Consider the following 19,436-nt stretch of genomic DNA (forward strand, 5'->3'; position numbering starts at 1 on the left):
ATTTCTTCAAATGGGAAGATTCCCATGATCAGGAATAATACAACTTAACTTGTCCCATCATCTGTTTCCATGACGAAGTCCAGCAGCTCTCCTTCTTCCTTGATGAGGATGAAGAGAAATCCTAAAAATAACCAAAGAACAGACGTTGCAAGGATTTGTCCAAAACCTGACACAGTTTTATTGCACAAACTATAAAAAATAGTATCCATTGTTAAGCTTTTGTGCCCCTCTAAATTACATGGGACTTCCTCAGAACAAAATCCCTTCCACTCATTAAGACTGAGCAGCTAAATGTGAATGCACTTTTTAAACACATAAATATTCATTTGGACCACACCTTTTTGTTACGGTTATTAAAAGGATCAATAAGAACCTGGGGAAGTCTAATGGGAAGAATATTTAGAAACTAGGGAGCTTTGGTGGCAACTAAAATTTACTGCAGACTCCCCACCTAGTTTGAATGACTCTCTATTAATTACCAGCATTTTAAAAGTGAAACATATTGAATGTCATCAACAGCACATGGAGGAGCTTTAAATAGATACTAAACTTTCTTGGATTTATTATTGTGCAATTTATATTGCTGTAATTTTTCAGAAGGAAGCACTGAAACCTATTTTTATTTATTCAATCAGATGTATTTATGACGTGATCAGTAAGAATGAATAAATAGATCTTAATGTGCAGAAGGAATTTTGTTCTGAGGAAGTCAATTTTGAGTTTTGACAGGCTCTTTGCAAAATACATTCTTTGGTTGTTGGATGGTAATCTGCATAGTTATTGGTATGAAGAGAAATCCTGTTTTCTCTGATGAGAGTTTACATCCTTTTTCATTCCTATGGACAGTGCAATGTCATGTAAGAGTGGTCTACTTAAGATCTTTATTAAATTCACAACATTTTCATTCATGGGTAAAGCAGAATGGGGAATGCAGGGTTCTGCTGCTGCCTGGCAGTTTTCTGACAAGAGCTTTAAATCTGGAACAAAAGTTCCCCTGATTTTTCTGTTGTAGTGATTACTATATGAAAGTGTCAAAAACGTTGTTTTCACAAGGAAAAACTTGAAGTTGGAGCCCAACCTCAAAGTGATTGTACAGTTAGCAGGAAAGAACTGAAGAAGAAAGGGGTGGATCTCCCTTAGCCCTTTCATTAACACAGAGGTTGTCAGGTCACAGTGAGAGGGTCTCCTCCAAGAAAACCATTATGTGCAAAAGGGCAGACAAAGCTCTATCTGATGGCATTATGTTCAAATGACTGTTGAGTATCTGCTGGCTAAGACTGAAAAAGATTAGTGATGAACTGCAATACTAAGGATGCAAAAGAAGACACTATTTTCCTTATAGGAGGCTCACTAGACTCATTAAGTTATTACAGATCACAATTTAACTTGATGTCATAAAAGAGCCTGTTAAGAGTGCTCAGCACACAAGGTACTCTTAGTAACTTGTAGCTCATATGCAGTTTTAAAGAAGCACTGCAACTGTTTGGAGAGTCATGTTTCATAATTTTCTATATAGGATTAGCATCTACTGGCTTTATCGCCAGCCAAATTATAACAAAGCAATTTGTGATGAGCACTTTTATTTACAAATATAAGTAAAAGCTCTGACAATAATCATGCTTTTCTTTTCTTTTAACCTGAAAAATTGTAAAGTGCATGCAAAAGTAAAGCATTTTTACTGATTTTGTTTTATTGTAAGAAAATACACAGCTTGAAAATGTGGATAAAGCAATATTTTCAATGACCTAGATGGGAAAAAAATAGAAGTAGATCCCATTGACAGATTTTTAACTCCAAATACTGGAACAAAAGAAAAAAATCAGTTAAAAAATTCTGATTCGAGAAAATTGTTAAAATACAATATGAAAATAAGTAAAAGCTCTCCTTAAATTCCTTCTGTACACAAAAATACATGATTTTTCCGAGGCCCTTATTGTGCTACCTGGAACACATGTATTGTATTCACATCCTCTGCAACAGCAGAAAATGATTATGATACAATTAAATGCTGGTCTTGAGTTCACCCTTGCCAGCATTGTTTAAAAAAAATATCACATTTGATTCCCCCAGAAGTATATTATGTGCAACCACTGATATATATACATCACGATTAGTCTGCAAATGTATCAAATTTCTCAATCTTAAAATCTTCTTGATGAATAAATACCAAAAAATAACAAAAGAGAAGCAGCGAATTAAGATAAGGCTGCAGATAGTCTTTTTCCTCCTTGCATGACCTTACAAATCAGTTGCAGTGTATGATCATTTAAAGCAACGTACATCCACTTGTTTCAGTTTCACTGAAAGTTATCATTGCACATTGACATCAATACTGAAACACGTTTAAAGATGACCAGGACTTGTCCAGCATTTACTTGTAACATCAGGGGCCCTGATAAATTGTAGAAATAGATATAACAGAAAGACTGTACAGGCACTAGTCTGGAGGTGGTGGTGGTATAAGGTAGAGAGGGACAGGGAGGGGAGAGAGCACACGACCAAACGAGCCCAAGAAAATGGGAATGTGGTCAAGAGTTTTTTTAATGGCAAAGTTGGTTTCATCTACAGTCATCCTTGGAACAGTCTAGTGACACCAAGTTTCCAAAGCCCAGTCTGAGGCTCTCCAAGTCAAAGGCTTCAATCTCCCGCTCTTGTCTGTCAAATAAGTTCTTTATCCTTTCTTTGCTCTCCTTTTCAAGTGCTTCCAGCTCATCTTCAATCTGAAATAAAATACATTAAAGTTAACAAGTGTATGAAATGTTTCAGCATTCAGTCCCTGACATTTTCATTTAATAACCGTTACTATTTAGACCATTAAGTATTAGGAGTGTAGCTACAGCAAAGCAAAATTACGATTTTTTGATATTTATAAGGTTGGGGATGCATATAGTAACACTCACCGAGGCAAGGTGAGTTATGACAATAGCTTCCAACACAAGTGAGTATATAAGTGGAACTTGTGCAACACAGTACAACTGCACACATGCACTTTCAATTCATTCTAAAACTATGTTGACAATTTCATGACACATAATCCAGTATGGGATGTATGGCTGTACCCCAGTCCATACAGCTGTGTGGAATAATGCATATCATGATATTTGTGTCAGAGGATGTATTTGTATCCAACAGTGTGCTATCTACTTATTATATTATACAGTTACCATGGAACACATCTACTTCTGTGACTAAAGTTCCAGGGAGACTGAAATCATACCTGAAAAACACTGGCATGTCAGTGCAGCATGGTGGGAGTGGTATTGCTGTTCTGGTAGGGCACTCTGTGTTTTGAATGAGAAATTAACTATGATCACATCTGCCAGTACTGAGTGTTACACTGCTGGGCATTGTCGCCAGTATCTATGCCTGTCAGCCCTTTGCAAATCATTCTTATCGGTTATTTCTGCCTGCTTACCATTGACCCCCTCCCCCTTTACTCCTTACTACCAGTGAAACGATTCCTTAAAAAGACACTGTACTTGAGACCACCCAAGTAAGAACTCTTCCACCCCTAGGATCTGAACTGTGTATTAGAAAAAATTGAAACTTACCACTATCTTTAACAGCAGCTGCAATGCCTCTCAAATTTTACATGGAAAACTGTGTCCCTTAACATCCACAATTTCTGCTAGAATGATTACTGTTGCAAGCCCTTATCTGCAAGCAGCTATTCCTAATCTTTCACAAAGACAGAATTACCCTCCACAACAATCTAACTTTCATGCCTAAGGTGGTGACAGGAGTTTTTCTTGATCAGGCAGTTAACCACTCAATGTTTTATCCTACCCAATAAAGCGAGAGGGAAAGATTCTGCATAACTTGTGCACAGGCAACTTGAGACTTTACCTAAAAAAGAAAAAAAGTGAGAAAAACAGACTAGCTATTTATAGCCTGTAAAAAGGGCACAGATGGAATATCCTTGTCAGAAGAGACAATCTTCCAGTTGGAAAGCCAGTTGCATCTCCTTTTATTATTTCTTACACAGAAAATCTGTACCAGGGCATGTTTGGGCATACTTACTAGGATAACAAGCAGTAACCACACAGCCCAAAGGTGTAGCTAGTATGAGGTAAACAGGGACAGCCACCCCAGGTGTAAGGTGACTGGGATGCCATCAGAAGATGCCAATTGCTTAGTAGTTCATTACCAGCACGAAATGAATACACTGTATTTGCAGTCAGGGCCGGAGTGCTTCAGTGTTTCCTGGGTTCACAAATTTTCATAGGAGAAAAAAAACAATTCTGAGAGGTCTTTTTTTTTTAAAGCTCCTAAACTTTAAAGTTGAGGGGGGGCGCCAGATCTAGGAACAACAAAGGGCACCAAAATAACTATCTATGGCTCTGACACAGCCTTCCTTAATAGTGGTGGGGTGGGGGGGGGGTCAGCAACTACGTCATCCAGGAAGTGACTACATCATCTGTCCACACTTTTATGAACACTAACTTGTACATTACTTCTAAAACAAGGGGCTTTGCAACCCATCCCTTCACAAGCTGGGCACTCTAGTCTTTATAAACTTTGGGAACCTTCCCAGAAATTAGCACTACAGCAGTGAGCAATAAAAATGAAAACAGCAGAGTTGTGTAGATGCCTACATAAATGTAGATGTTTAAGTATGTTCAGTACTATAGTAATAGTTCCCTCCCTATGCATCTCTGTCTCTAACCCATTACCACCTTGTGACTTGAGTGGGTACCCATGTCACCTTTTATTTCCATCTTCCCTCACTTTTAACACTACAAGATGTCCCACCTTTTCAGGTTTGTTTAATGCTTGAACAGGGAACTTTGTGAGATGCCCTTCCTTAATACTGTTGTAGTATTCTTTACTTTTGGGATATTCTGTTAAGGACAGCCTAACGTCCAACCAACATTATCAAAGGCTTTACAAGTTCCAGGCGTCATACATCAGACATATGCCCTACATACAAGGCATACAGTACATATCTGATGTATGGATGCCTAATCCTCAAAATGTCTTTGCCGCCAGTCCAAATGCTACCTTTGAATTCAGTCTATATGCCATTCACCAAGCTGATTCATCTACTGAGCCTTCTAAAGACAAGTGTCCCATTGAGATTCTTTCCCTTTTGTTTTCCTCCTTTACGTTTGTTTTCATGTTACCCAGGAAGGGAAAATGTGGGTGTGGGATGCAGATTCCCTATAAAGATAGACACAAGAAGAATACTGGTTAAGAAAGAGGTGCCAGCTATCCTCATCAAATCTAGCCAGGGGCAAAAACGTCCTAGATTTGTTAAAGTGGATGTCCCTTTAAAAAAGAAACAGAAAACCAAACATGTGGCTTGTGTGCCTAAGGATCCTCACAAAGAGTGGTAGTACTTTACTCAGGGGCTATTTAATAACCTTATGGCCCTGAAACTCTGTCTGTCCCTGCTTCTGCTCCCTGTTCTCCCATCCCTTCTAAAAGGTCTATGGATTCTGATTCTTCTGATAAAGAGTTGGATTCTAGTGAATAATCCTTGGCATATTCCTCCTGTATCCACTCTCCTCCCAGCCTGGGGATCTGATGATGAAGATTCAATATCCCAGGATTCTCTTTTTGAAGAATTATCTTCTGGGAATACAGTGTTCAGTATTATGGAACACTAAGTTGGACTCTTGCCAGAATTCTGAGGTCCAAAAGAGATTATGAACTCTTGCAAATGGACTCATCTAGACCTTCTGCCATTCCCTCCTGTTTAGCTGCCCTTTTGGATACATTTGCAGCAGCTTCTCAGGCTTCTAACGCTCAACCTCCAGCCCTTAAGAAGCCAGATAGATTTTATAAAGTCTCTCAGCTGATCCTGCTGCTGTTGTTTCCATGTCCACAAATAAGCCACACAAACTGCTTTTGTCCTCCAAGCTTTTACCCTCTAATGGCATGGGCAAACTACAGCCCGGGGGCCACATGCGGCCCTTTAAACGTTTTGATTCAGCCCGCCAAACTTGAAAAAATTTAATAAATTAACCTTGTTAATGTTTTATTTCCCCTGCAATTCTGATGTTTCCTCACTAGATGGGGCACTCTAGATATGTTGGCTTTGTTGAGGTGAAGCGTAGGCCTATTACTCCACGTTTGCACTTTACCCTTTGACCCACCGCCCCTCTATGAAGATGAGCGGACCCAAGAAAAGGAAAGTGGACAGAGAATGTCGAGTGTTCAATAAGGAGTGGACAACTAAATATTTTTTCACTGAACACCGATCATCTGCTGTTTGCCTGATATGCCAAGAAACTGTGGCGGTTTTTAAAGAGTATAATATTAGCCGTCACTTTGCCACAAAGCACGCTAATTATGCTAGCAAGCTCTCAACAAAAGAATGGGAAGCTGCTGCTTGAATAAAAGGAACAGGACAAGTACATCTGCATCTCCTACCGTTTTTGAAAAAAAAGACAGTCAGGAGGAGAGTGATGGTGATATCCTGAAGGATAACAGAACTTTCAGTGCTTTAAAATAAAATGGTCATTTATTTGATTTTCAGTGTTTAAAGACTCATTTGGAAGTCAGAGATTTTATTGTAATGCTTTTCTTCATTTTCATTGGAAATTAAAGCACATGTTTTCTCCATATCCCAAGATGTGTATTTTTCCCCCAATGAGGTGATGTTTTCAAAGCATGCCATCTATCTGCTCCTGTTCCGGCCCCTTTGTCAAATGTTAGAACTCAATGTGGCCCACGAATCAAAAAGTTTGCCCACCCCACAGGAACAGCCATGCTATGCAGAGGTATGGGGGAAAAGTGAATAATTTTCCTACTTTGGCCTTTAGGGCCATTAATTATCATACCCACTTGACTAGATATGTCCTAGTTCTTCTCTCCTAGCTTGGCAGGGTTTTGGGTGATATGCCTGATCCAGACAGTAAGACTTCTGCATTTTCTCTTATGAGTTCTGGCTCTCAAGTAGCTTCCCATTCCATTAAATACAACTATGATGCTGCGTATGCCTCTTCCAGGGAAACTGCATCTGGTTTTGTCATGAAGAGATAATCTTGGTTGCATCTTCAAGCCTTACCCGAGGACATTAATTCTAAACATTTAGATTCCTCATTAGACAACCAGACTCTGGCACTGCTGCTGCAGAATTGCTTGAAAGCATTTCAGAAAAAGGGTAAGGTTATGCAAGAAATGAAGCAAACCTTTAGTTCTCCTTGTACCTAACTTCCAGAGGAACTATCCATCTAAATCATCTTTTCTCCAAAGGCAGTCTAGACAACTTGCTAGGAGCAAGAAGGTTCCCAAGTGGATTTTCCCAGACAAACCCACTCACAATTCTAGAGGCCAAAACCCTTCTTTTCCTGACAAATCTACCTCTATCTAAAATACAACATCTCATTCCCCTTGGCCAGATTCCTCTGACTCTCAACTCTTTCCTTTCCTGTTTGGCAGCAGATAAACACGGACACCTGTTTTTTTCCCATTATCCAAAATGGTTATTTTATGGTGGCTAATGATTTGTCCTTGAATCAGCCCATTCATCTTCCTTTTTTTTTCCTTTTCCATGGACTAGTAGTGAGAAGGTTCTTCACACCTTGGATTTACATAGACAGGTCAGATATTACTTTGACAAGACAAAACATATCAGGAAATCTGAGCTACTTTTCATTTCATTTCATGCCAGGAAATAGGATTTGGCAAATTCAAAGCAAACCATCTCCTTTCAAATTTCTAAGTCCATTTCTTTTTCTCTGTTCTTTTCATAGCAAGCAGCTTTCCATTTCTGTTTGTGCTTATTTTGTCACGGAAGTGGCCTCTTCTGGGTCTGGATACTAGATCCATATTGGAAGCTGCTACCTGGTCTTCTGTTCACACTTTTACCAAACATTACAAGCTGGATGTCATTTCTTGCGCCACGGCAGTTTTTTTGCCAGGGCCATCCTTTGTGGTTTTGTGGATGGCTTTTCTCTGCCTTCCTTCTCCCATACTTTCCAGCAGCTTTTGTACTCTCCCAAACTTAAAGACTGCTGAAACAGTGCTAAGGAAGGGAACAGTACAGTTATGCAAGATCTTAAGATAACGGTAGTTGTCCTACTTCTCACAATTAATGGTATTCTGTTCCTCCCTCCTGAACCCGATTACTTTCTTTTGCCCTCCTTCTGGCCAAGGGATCTTCCTTCCATGTTTTTCTCCTTCTTCCCTTCCTGGATGTACATATTACTGCCTTCTCTGGGGTTGCTCTGGTACTTCTGGGGCACTTCAGTTCTAAGGATAGTTGTCTGTACATCATATCTATATATATCTATATATCTATATCTATACATATATCTATCTATATGTATATATATCTATCTATATGTCTATCTATATATCTATAAACACACACCTTACACCTTGCAGGTAAGACACACATCTGACATATGATTCTGGAAGGTGTAAAGGCCCTGGTATGCCGGCCAGAAATTAGGCTATTCTCAGCAAAATATCCTAGGAGTAAATAAAACCACAACAGTAAGAAGCAGGACATCTACTGTCATGGTAAGATCTAACACAACTGTACTTTCTTTTGGTTGGGCTGTCATCCCTGGGGACATTTGCCACCTGGGTAATCAATACCCTGCCTTCAACCAGACCCGTGCTACTTCAGTGGCTAGAAAAAACTATATATGGCATAGACACATGCCTCTCATGTCCACAGGTGGGATAGAATCCATCCAGTTGGGTGGGGGGGAAAGGTGACAAGGTCTGGAATTCGGACTTGACATCAGGTTTTTTTGTAGCAGAAGTACCAAAAATTAGCATTATCACAATAGTTGACCGAAGGAAACATTTGGAATTGTGAAAAGTTCCTGTACAACTTTACTTTCTTTCAGTATCATCTCATCTATTCACTTATGTTTGCTGTTAACAGAGACAGCCTGACTTGACAGAAAGGTCTTTTTCCATTGTGAACTACAGAGGTAAGCTCTTCAAAACAGTGATTCTAAGCTACAGGGTAAAATAAATAGTGCAAAACAAAATGCAAAAACAATGAGCTATAAGGCAGAGCTGTAGAAAGCAAGTCTTCCACCCTGGGCAGTTCCCTGAAATGGAGCCCCCTCAATCCATAGCTGATGGCCAAAAGCAAACTGTGCTTCTGTAATTTGTAGACTTTTGGATGCAGATCCTTAAAGAGAATAACAACCATATGGAATGTTATATTCATTAAGTAGCAGAAAGTATTCTAATAACTAAGAAAACTCAAGAATGGGGAAAGGACATTTTACCAATAGGGGTGACTGCAAATGTGAGTACAGAGAATAGGAAAGAGGGGGCTGGAATTTACTGGAGAAAACTGACAAAGGAACAAAGGTATTGGGAGCAAATAACAAGAGGGGAAAAGTAATGGGAAGAGACCAAAAAGACATTTGGATTACAGCCTACAGACAGTCTTCCCTATCAGGCATTGATAGAGTATAGGCAAATAGAAAGGGATAAGGGAATATTAAGTGAAATACCTGCTCTGGTAGAATTCTTAGTTGAATCTAGAGCAGAAGCTGCAGTTAAAAAGGCATAATTAGTAGGGTATATAACAACTGCATGATAACTATAGGAATCAACTGGAGAGGATGGAAAAGATTGGGAAGATAGATTAGATAAGCAATTCAGAAGGAAACAATGGGAGAACATGTGTATGTCTCCCAAGTATGCAACAAAGATGATTTAGTATTTTTGCTTGGAAGCATTTTTTAGGTATTTTATACCCTAAGCATACTCCAAAGAATTTTTCCTCACGTAGATGGCAAACATTGGAGGTGTGATGGGGAAGAAAGGTACCTGGGAACACATGTTTTAGAGTGCAATGAGTTGGAAGACTTTAAAAACTCCTACAGAGTTCTCGGTCAGAAATACTGGGTAAGCAAATTGGTGTAACTAAGAAAAATTATTCTTCTGAGCTGGGACACAACAGCTGAATTGCCTATACATAGTAAGGCTTTGTTAAGGTTACTTCTGGTGGCTGCCACAAAGCAATTACTAGAAAATGGAAATCAAAGTCTAAACCAACTGTATTTGAAGTATTGAATATTGTAACAGAGATAAAATAACTGGAAATGGGATCTTTAGAAAAGGGTAGGAGCAAATTATATGGCAAAAATGGAAATTTTGGGAAGAATACATGCAGAATAATGTTTTAGAGGAGTAATGAAGTTTAAAGGAAGGCAGTAATTAAGCAATTTACATAATGTTGGACTGACGATAGTTATACAAAATAACAAATGTGTCGTATAATGTTCGTAACTGGGAACATGCTGATAGGGCTTGTTTTCTTTTAAATAAATGGATGTCTGCCTATGTCTTAAGTGATAATTCAATAAAGATGTTATAAAAACAAACAGAAAAAGGGTAACCTGAGCTGCTTGAGCATATCCAAGGTAAGTAGAATCTGCTTTCACTTGTTTTTAGGTTCCAGAAAGAAAACTGGGAGACTGATGACTTGAATCAGGGTAAATTCAGAAATAACTTTTGGCATGAAAGAATCATTAACGCGTAAAGCAACCCTGTGAAAAGCAGATAAGGCTGGACCACCATGACAGCTTGCAGCTCAAAGACTCACCTTGCAGCTGTCAGAGCAATAAGCAAAACAGTTTTCCAAGTGATGAACCTGACATCAGCCTGAAAGTCGTGTTCAAAAGGAGATAAGGTAAATTTTTCAAGAAAAATGCTGATATCCTAAGGAGGAGGAATTTGCTTTTGAGGAAGTCTTAAGGGCACCACTCCTTTCATAAACTGTTCAACCACAGAAAGAGACGAAAAAGGAGGATCCATGAGCAAACCAGCTGAGATGGCTCCAGGATGCACCTTGATAGATGCCCAAGATAAAACCAACGTTGAGTGACTCTCACAAATATTTCAAAACCAGAAGGGTAAAACACCATACTGGCTTCTCTGAAATTGGTTAGGTTTCACCTAGAAAACCTCTTCCACTTGTAAACATAAGATTTTCTAGTTGCAGATTTTTCTTGTCTCCTTCAATACCTGTTGCACACCTTCATAGAACAGATGCCTAAAAGGTATCAAGATAGAATAATCCACAATGTCAGTAGCAACTGCTCTAAGTTGAGGTGTGCCAGTCACACCTGACACTGTGTGAGCAGATTTAGAGTGCAAGGAAGCTTGTGGTGCCAAATTCCATTAAAAGAAACCAACTTTGTGTGGGCCAAAAGGGGGTCACAGAACGATCTTTGGTAATTCCTTCTGAATCTTCAGAAGTACCTTGGGTATTGGTGGAAAAGGTGTAAATGCATAAAGAAACATGTCAAAGGGAACAAGAATACTTCTGTCTTCCAAGCGTGGCTGCAAGGATGTCTAAAAGAGAATTCTTCCAGCTGCCTGCAATGAAAGGAGGTAAATATAACAATTTGAAGTGTTTCTCACATCTGGACCAAATCCAAACAGACCTCTGTGCTGAGCTTCCACTCATGTGAGTCCATCTGGGATCTGTTTAGTCTGTCTGTCTGCCAGTATGTTTATTTTCTGATGGAGTGTATAAGGCCTGAAGCATCAAAGAATGCTGTAAGACTAGCTCCCAGACCATCGTAGCCTCAAACTAGACTAACAGCTGTCAGGGTTTCTACAAGCCTAGCCTTGCAACCCAACCCTGTTTTGTCCCACAGTTCCTTGTACGCCTATATGGTGGGGTGTGATAGTAAAGAGGTAGCTAAGGGTTATGTGTGTAGGGGTATCTTAGCTGGGGATTAATTTACTTACTGTCTACCTCTGTCCATCAGAGACACGGAGGCCAGGCCAGTGGTTAATTTAGGATTTCCCATCCAATGATCAAGGTTTCTTTTGAACAGAGTCAGGGATGAACTCTGCTTCACGTAGATGGGGAGCTTATTCCATAGCACAGGGATCCTTTGAGAAACTTATTGGTCCCTCCAGCAGGTTCTATTTATGTTGCAGACAAAGTTCAGGTCCTTGGATCTAGTGCTTCTTGTGGTGTTTGTCTAGCGGATGTACGAGAGATCCATCAGAGATTTATTTATTTTATGTATTTATTTGACATGTGTTAACCCGGTTAGTCTGGCTGGGCAGCATGCCCTTTTTCAGCAGAGACCCTGGAGAAAAGCTCCATTATAAAAAGTTAGAAATACAGTAAGAAATTAAACAATTGGAGGAATTAATGTTTTGTCATTATACATAGCTAAAAACAAAAATCATACAATATATGGACATACAAGTAATATCAAAGGAAAAACAAAAAGCATCATACAATATATGAGACATACAAGTAATATCCAAGGAACATAATACAATAATTATGATGACATTGATTAAAGAGAAGTTATGGAACAAAGACGTCCGCTTAAGAGTCCTATCATTATTAAGTTAAAAAGAAGTCATAGATTCTTGAGGAGTAGCTGAGGTAGAACAGGTGAACATACTGGATGGCAGATAGTGGTAAAGGAAAAAATGATCAGAAGGTTATGTTACTCAGTAGGTAAGGAAATAAGATGAGGGAACCATAGAGGTTAAAGGTGATGGATCAGAGGAAGCCTTGTATGCTAGGTAGGCATAGATCACCTCTCAGTAACCTGTAGAAGACTGAGTACAGAGACAATACCTTAATGTGATCTGTGTATGACAGGGTATTTCATATCCTAGATTCTGCTGGTGAGGAACCTTTGAGAGTGTTCTAGCTGTTGCAAGTACCTGGCAAGGTACATGTCAAAAGGTCATTGTACTCAATGATGATTCTGATAAGGGATGAGCACAGTGCCAACTGGCAAAGAGTGTATAACCTTCTACTCTCTTGTTTAAGGTACCACATGACTGTGTTGCCATCTGCCATGTGGGCATCACCTTCCATTTGTGCTCCCCCCTCTGTCTCTGGGGGAACCTTCTCCACGTGGATCTTGAAAAGGACCCAGAGATTTTTTGAACCACATCTTTTGTCCCCCCCCCCATGTTGTTTCCTAGAAAAGGTCCTTTGGGGGTTGAAAAATGTACTCCCACAGAAAAGAGGATCTTTCCATCCTTCTTGCACCTGGACAGGACATCTTTCACTTTGATGATCAAACAGGGAAGATCTGTCAAAAGGAGCAAAGGATGAAAAAGACTTGAAAGGCTCTACAAAATCACACAGGTGCATCCAGGGATGTCTCATTATTGAGATGCCTGAACCAGCCGCCCTTGAGGTACCCTCAGCTGCACAAGAGATAAGCCTCATGGACAAATTTGAGATGGACTGAAGGGTTGCCAAATGTGAGGCAACTGAAGTTCGAGTCTATGCAGTAGTGGACCCAATAGAGTATTTGATAGCTCCTTTATCAAATCTCTTTCTAACCTTGTAAAATGTGACAGACAGTTCAGTGACCTAAGAGCAAATGTATAGGCACTCTTTCTGAACCTGCCCAAAGCCCTAAACTCTCTGTTAGGGGAACGGACAGTAGAAATTTGTTCCGCAAGTCCCTTTTTGTGGCCATCGCTACGGCTATGGCATCTAGAGGTACATCCTTAACTCCAGTGTTCCCTTCCTGACAGTGGTGCCAGAATTCGATCTGGTCTCGTGGTGATGGGTTGAACTGTATCAGGTTCCTTCCATGCCTGCTGAGAGTTCAAATCTATGAGCTTGTCAGCGGGTAGTGTCACTCAAGAGGTAGACTGCCTACATCCAAATGCTTCCAGAAACACTGATTCCTCTGCAGAAAGATTTTGGGAAGACCAACCACCCACATTTAAAAGACTTATAAAGTCTAGGAAATCAAAAATAATGAAGTTGTTGTTTGTTAGTTACATTAGACCCAAACTTGAGTATGGAATAACGATATGGAAACGCTATAAGAAAAAAAGCATGAGTAAACTGGAAAGAGAACAGTGAAAATATATCATGTTTGGACTGGCTATCCATTTGGAGATGAATGTTGAGGCTCTTGGTGCAAAAACACATGGGACTTAGAAGGTAGATCCGAGGGGGGGACAGACCCTCTGTCCTGCCGAAGCAGAGAACACTCCCTTCACTACCTCGAAGGCAGATCATCCCAGGGAGAAGGAAGCCGATGGAAACAAGAAGCCATGTTTCTGTCTCACTGGCTCCATCTGCCCTGAAGGCAAACCACCCAAGGCAGAGGCCAGAGGTGAGCTGTCCAGGGATGTGGCTCTGACAGGCAGAAACGGCTCTGAAAACTTTGGAGTTGACTCCAATACCTTGGATCTGACTGGGACACTATGGCTCTGAGAGCCACTAGGCAGCAAACTCAGAGCTGGTGCATTCAGAGAAAACTTCGGATCTGAGGACACCAATGCTCTCAGATCCAAACAAGACAGCTCTGCAAACTCAGATCCAAAGACTCTGAAACAAAGTGTCAGATCAGAGAAGCAGCCATGGCTGGAGGGGTATAAACCTAGCTAAGGCTTCCTGACCCAAAGGGGTTGGAGCCTGGAGAACCCCCATCTGAATTTGCACCAAGCGAAACTTCCTCCTCATTCTACCCATTTTGGCTTCCATGAGATTCCTGGAAGAAAGAGATGAAGCAATGGATGGCAATTTGGACCATTGCCTCTCAAGGAAGGGAGATGGCAGTCTTGAAGGAACTGGGTGAATAGAAGGGGAATATCAGATGCGAGGTAGAATCTTTGTAGCTGAAGAACCCTAATCCAAAGATGTTTTAAGAGAGGCAAAATACTTCTTGGATTGTGAAGGCTTCGGATCCAGTCTAGATTTTTTGAAGGAGGTTTTGAAGATGATGGGGTGCAAGAATCCAATTTCTTCTGGAACTTTTTAGGAGCGTCCTTGGAAGATGCTTTGTGTGTGTGTGTGTGTGTGTGTGTGTGTGTGTGTGGGGGGGGGGGGGGTTAGCCCCAGATAAGGCTTCAGAAAAGAAGTTGGAAGCAATCCTTTTAAAATATAAGTTTATTTCTTCTATCCGCTAATGCATGTGGACTGAAACTCTTACAAATGTCACAGTCAACATTGAGATGCTCAGGGCTCAAGCACTATACACAAAGGTCATGAGCATCAGAGTAAGGAAGCTTAAGGCTGCATTTTCTACATTTTTTAAAACCTTTCTCCAACATTTTCAGAAATACAGAAAAAGGTATGAGTGCCTAAAGATACTATATTTTTATTATTTTTATCATTTTTCTTTGCATAAGGAATAAAAAAAAAAAAAAGAAAAGTGAGTACCAACAATGGTATGAAGAAATACACGAATGTGTAAAACGTTAGAAAAGCTGTAGTTAAGAATGAAAAACAGTAATACCAGCAATGGTAATTAAAATAACCTAGAATATGTATATAAAGATATATAGAAAATCAGAAAAAAATATTAATAATGATTCACTTATCTTAATCCAAAACGGTCGAGAGTAAAGCTGACTACGTCTAAACACTGAAGTGACAAATGTGATCTGTGGTATGTTAGGGGTTGGTTCATTATGGGTAGAAAGGAGCTTCAGAGTTCTAGTTGGCGATGAGCTACAGTATCGGCTAAGTCAGATCCTAGGATAAGATCCAAACCCAATGGTTTAGGAATGAATGAAAATTGACATCAGATTTCTCATTTCCCAAAATCCAGCACTGTTACCTGGAACTCCAGGGGAAGCAGGTGTTGGGTTTATCAATTAAGTACCACTAAATCTTTCTCAATTGGAGTCTTGCTCATGGTGTCATGAGGATCACTGAGGCTATGAGGCCTAGAATTCTGAGAAACTATCTTGTGGAGGCAGCCTCTTGAAGAGAGAAATCTCTAAAAATGTTCTGAACACTCAGGACCATGTATCCTTATAGAAAGGTTGCACTTTTTTTCTGTGTCAATCATACACCAGAAGACGACAATTCTTTGTGAGTGTGTGGACAGGACATTTGTAGGTTTAACTTGAACTTGGGAGCAATTGGCATGTGAAAATAAGAATCCTTCAGAAGAAAAGTCGCCATGAAACAGTGGTAGAACTGTCTGCAGGTTAAGTATTTTGAATTCTGAGTACTTTCAGAAAGGTATTAAGGTATGTCAAAACCAATACTAGTCTTCACAATAGCTCCTTTTTGGACACCAAAAAGATTCTGGTGTAAAACTATTTTCCTTTTTGTGGTGTAGGAACTGGTTTTATAACCCAGGTTTACAACTTGTGAATGGGTATCGGAAAGAACTGGTGTTTCTGGTATGGAGGGTGGGTGGGATTTCTGTGAAGGGAGGAGGATTTTCTGTCCACATCCATGAGTATCCTCACTGAATTATTCTCAGCATCAATTTGTCTGAGACTACTTGTGGCCAGGCTGCTGAGTTGAGCAAAACCCTGGAGGAAGGTTAAAGGGATTGTGGCATCGTTTTTCTTTAGCAGGGGAAATATTTGAGGTTTGGAAGCACTATCCTCCTGTCATTTCCTCTTGGTACCCTGATTTTTTATTTTTTTGCCATTTGAAGTTGGACGCCTTGTTAAAGGAGAACTTGGGAAAATGAAACATTCTAGATATCCCATGCATCAAATTAGTTCTATCATTCCATTGTTTGATAATCTGGGTAGTAGCAGGACCAGATACAATTTCAGAGCTTACAGGACCATTCAAGTTTTCATTTTTTTAAATCCCTAGAAAAAGAAAAATTCTGGTTATGTAACCAAGCAAACCTCAATACAAGAGAAGCAGTTACATTTCTAGAAATAGTGTTCTCACCTTCCAAGACACTCCTCAAAGGATGGTTTGAAGCCTGAGTCACAACAGAAACAATCTCATTCATATAAGACTTCTGTTCAGCAGGCAGATATATAGCAAATTCATCTAAATTACTGTAAGCACCCTGCAGAATAAACTTCCACATGTAGCCCTGATAATTTAAAATTCTAAAGACTAAATTGCCAGATTGAGACTACTTTTTCCTGAGATTCTAATCACTTGCCAATTTTATCCGTCGGTTTAGGGTCCAAAGAAGGCAAGGCTTTCTTTTTAGAGTTGGCAGCTGGAGAAACTGCAGCTGGGTCAGCTGATAAAGGAGCAAAGAGGGCAGCAAGATCAGAGTATACCTTGTACTTCCTCACAGCAATTTTTAGGAACTGGTTCACTAGCCAAAGGGATTTTACATGCAGTTTTATAGGCATCTTCTAATGCCAGTAGCAGTGGAGTAACAGCCAAAACATTTGTAATCTCATCCTCAGTAAAATCATAATCTGTCAATCTCTGGCATAGCTCCAAATTGCTTCCAGTTAAATATACATCTAAACCTAACTAGCATCTGCTGAAAGGTGAACCCCTGCTTGGGGTTTTGAACCTGTTCACCTTCCAAAGAATCAGAGTGACCGGACTCAAGAGTGTTCACTACTATCTGCACCAGAGTCCCCATCAAAATCTGCAGCATCAGACTGATCTCTAGAAAAGGTACCCCCTAAATCATTCTGAATGGGAGCACAGCCTCTGAGATTAGATGACTGTAAAACACACTTAGCTAAGGAAACCATATCAGTCATGTTCATGGGTAAGTACTAAGCCAGCTGCCACTGCAGGCCATTTTAATACTAGACAATTACCTTTCAAAGGGGAGAATCAAAACCTTGTGCATCGTGTCTGTGAGGTAAACACCTTAACCAATATGCCAATCCACAAAGTTTGGTGATTATTAAGCTAATGACTTTAGGAGGCCTTTTTAAGCCCAGCCATGCTTCCCAAGACAAGAATCAACATTGGTTACCTTGTGCATATGAGGTAAACACCTTAACTAGTATGCCAACCCTCAGGTAATAACCTCACTGTTGTGTGGTGAACTACACTAGAGGACAAAATATAATATATGTGGACAGAGCATAATGCATGGCAAGACGTTTCTTAACGCCGGACCTCTCCTGCACCTAAAGGGTTTGATGAGGAAAAAGGTAAGTAACTGTGGGCTGGCTTAAGGCAACAACAGATTTACAAACCACAGGCTGAGGAATGTTTTTGTTGAGTTTCTTCTTTTTAGGTGCAACTGAATTTGATGTAGGGGCAGCCATATAGCAGACAGAATTTAAATTGTGTTAAGCCTTGTTCTACAATCTGCATAGTGTAGTAAACAGCACACATAATCACAGTACCAAGTAAAATTCACTTGTTCAAACAGTGACAAAAAAATCAAATATATGGCAATATAACAGGGACTTGCAGACATTCTGGAACTGAAAGATTTTTTTTTTTTATCTCTAAAGGTGACAGGTTGAAACCTACAGCTCTAAGATAAGTCCTAGAAAGGGAAAAAGGGCGTGGGACAAATGAGTACCAAAGGACACCTCTCCCCAGACAGAAAAAATGAGTAACAAAGGGGGTGCAAGTAAGATATATGTACTCCAGCAATGATCTATTCAAACATCTACTCTACTGTTATGGTACGTTACTTATATATCTGTACTATGTTCCTCATAAGATCACTGTTGCAGTCTTCTTCACAAATGAGATTCCCAAAGTTTTAATAAGTATGGAGGGATAAGTTTATCTAGAATACAGGATGACCTGCACAACAGTTGGCAAATCTAGTTCTGGCTCTGTTTACAATGTGTGGTAAATGTGTGAATAGAGGAGCAAGTAACTGGTTCTAAAATAGAATACCATACCTTTCAAAAGTGCCCCTGATGTAGCAACTGCCCTATATACAGTGAACGTTTATATCTTCTGGAATGTTCCTGGCATGACATTTATAACAGAACTGAACAGAAAGCCATCTCAAAATAGTTTGTTTAGAAACTGGCTGTCCCTTTTACTCCTCATCATAACAGACAAAAAGTTAATTTGTTTTCCTTAAGATTTTGTTTCATCCAGAAATAAGAGCTGTCTGTGTATGTCTAAGAAGCAGTAAGTTATTTCTCCCTTAACTTGTGGATTAGGGTAAAAGCAGAGAGACGAATAGTCTGATAAAGGGTACATTTACAAACTACCTTTATCACAAAAGAAGGGTTGGTTTTAAGACTCATCCTGTCCTTGTGAAATAGTAGAACAGGTTGAGTATCCATAAGGGCTTGAAGTTCAGGAAACCCTTCTATGAGAAAGGTTAGCAACAAAACAGCTTTCCATGTTAAGAATTTGCAGTGGATATAAAAAATGTACACACCCTCTTAAAATGCCAGGTTTTTGTGATATAAAAAAATGAGACCACAATAAATCATTTCAAAACTTTTTCCACCTTTAATGTGACCTATAACCTGTAATTGAAAAACAAACAAATCTGTTGAGGAAAAAATATAAAAAATAAGAAGTTATGTACTTACCATAACGTTCCATGTTTGTAGTCCATCTCGCCTACATTCTTGCTGGATGGGTTTGGAGCCGAACCTTGGCTCCGACTCGGCTGATATAAAAGCTTGAGAGCTTTTACTGGCTTGAGACTATCCCCTATCTCATGGTGCACCATGGCAATTTCCCAGATCTTGTTTGCAAGTAAGTACCTAAATACATGATAGTGATTATACTATCAATAACTATGTACATGTAACAAAAGCATTTTGTTTTACTATCCACGGCATGTGGACAGACAACTATAACAAGGTCAGACAGCATAATGGATAGT

General features: G+C 39.7%; 1 protein-coding gene across 3 annotated transcripts in view; it reads right to left on the reverse strand.

Moving 5' to 3' along the window:
- Positions 1 to 1,669: 1,669 nt before the first annotated feature.
- TAOK3 (TAO kinase 3) overlaps positions 1,670 to 19,436 on the reverse strand; it is a 2,060,965-nt gene continuing 2,043,198 nt past the window's right edge. For all 3 annotated transcript variants that reach the window (XM_044068327.1, XM_044068326.1, XM_044068325.1), the window contains one exon: positions 1,670 to 2,720. In XM_044068327.1, the coding sequence (XP_043924262.1) occupies positions 2,559 to 2,720 (162 nt within the window). In that variant the 3' untranslated portion in view covers positions 1,670 to 2,558. The remainder of the gene's footprint in view (positions 2,721 to 19,436) is intronic.

This window comes from Protopterus annectens, chromosome 4.part0 (assembly GCF_019279795.1).
Source record: "Protopterus annectens isolate FY-2018-M chromosome 4.part0, PAN1.0, whole genome shotgun sequence".
In the NCBI taxonomy this organism is placed as follows: domain Eukaryota; kingdom Metazoa; phylum Chordata; order Ceratodontiformes; family Protopteridae; genus Protopterus; species Protopterus annectens.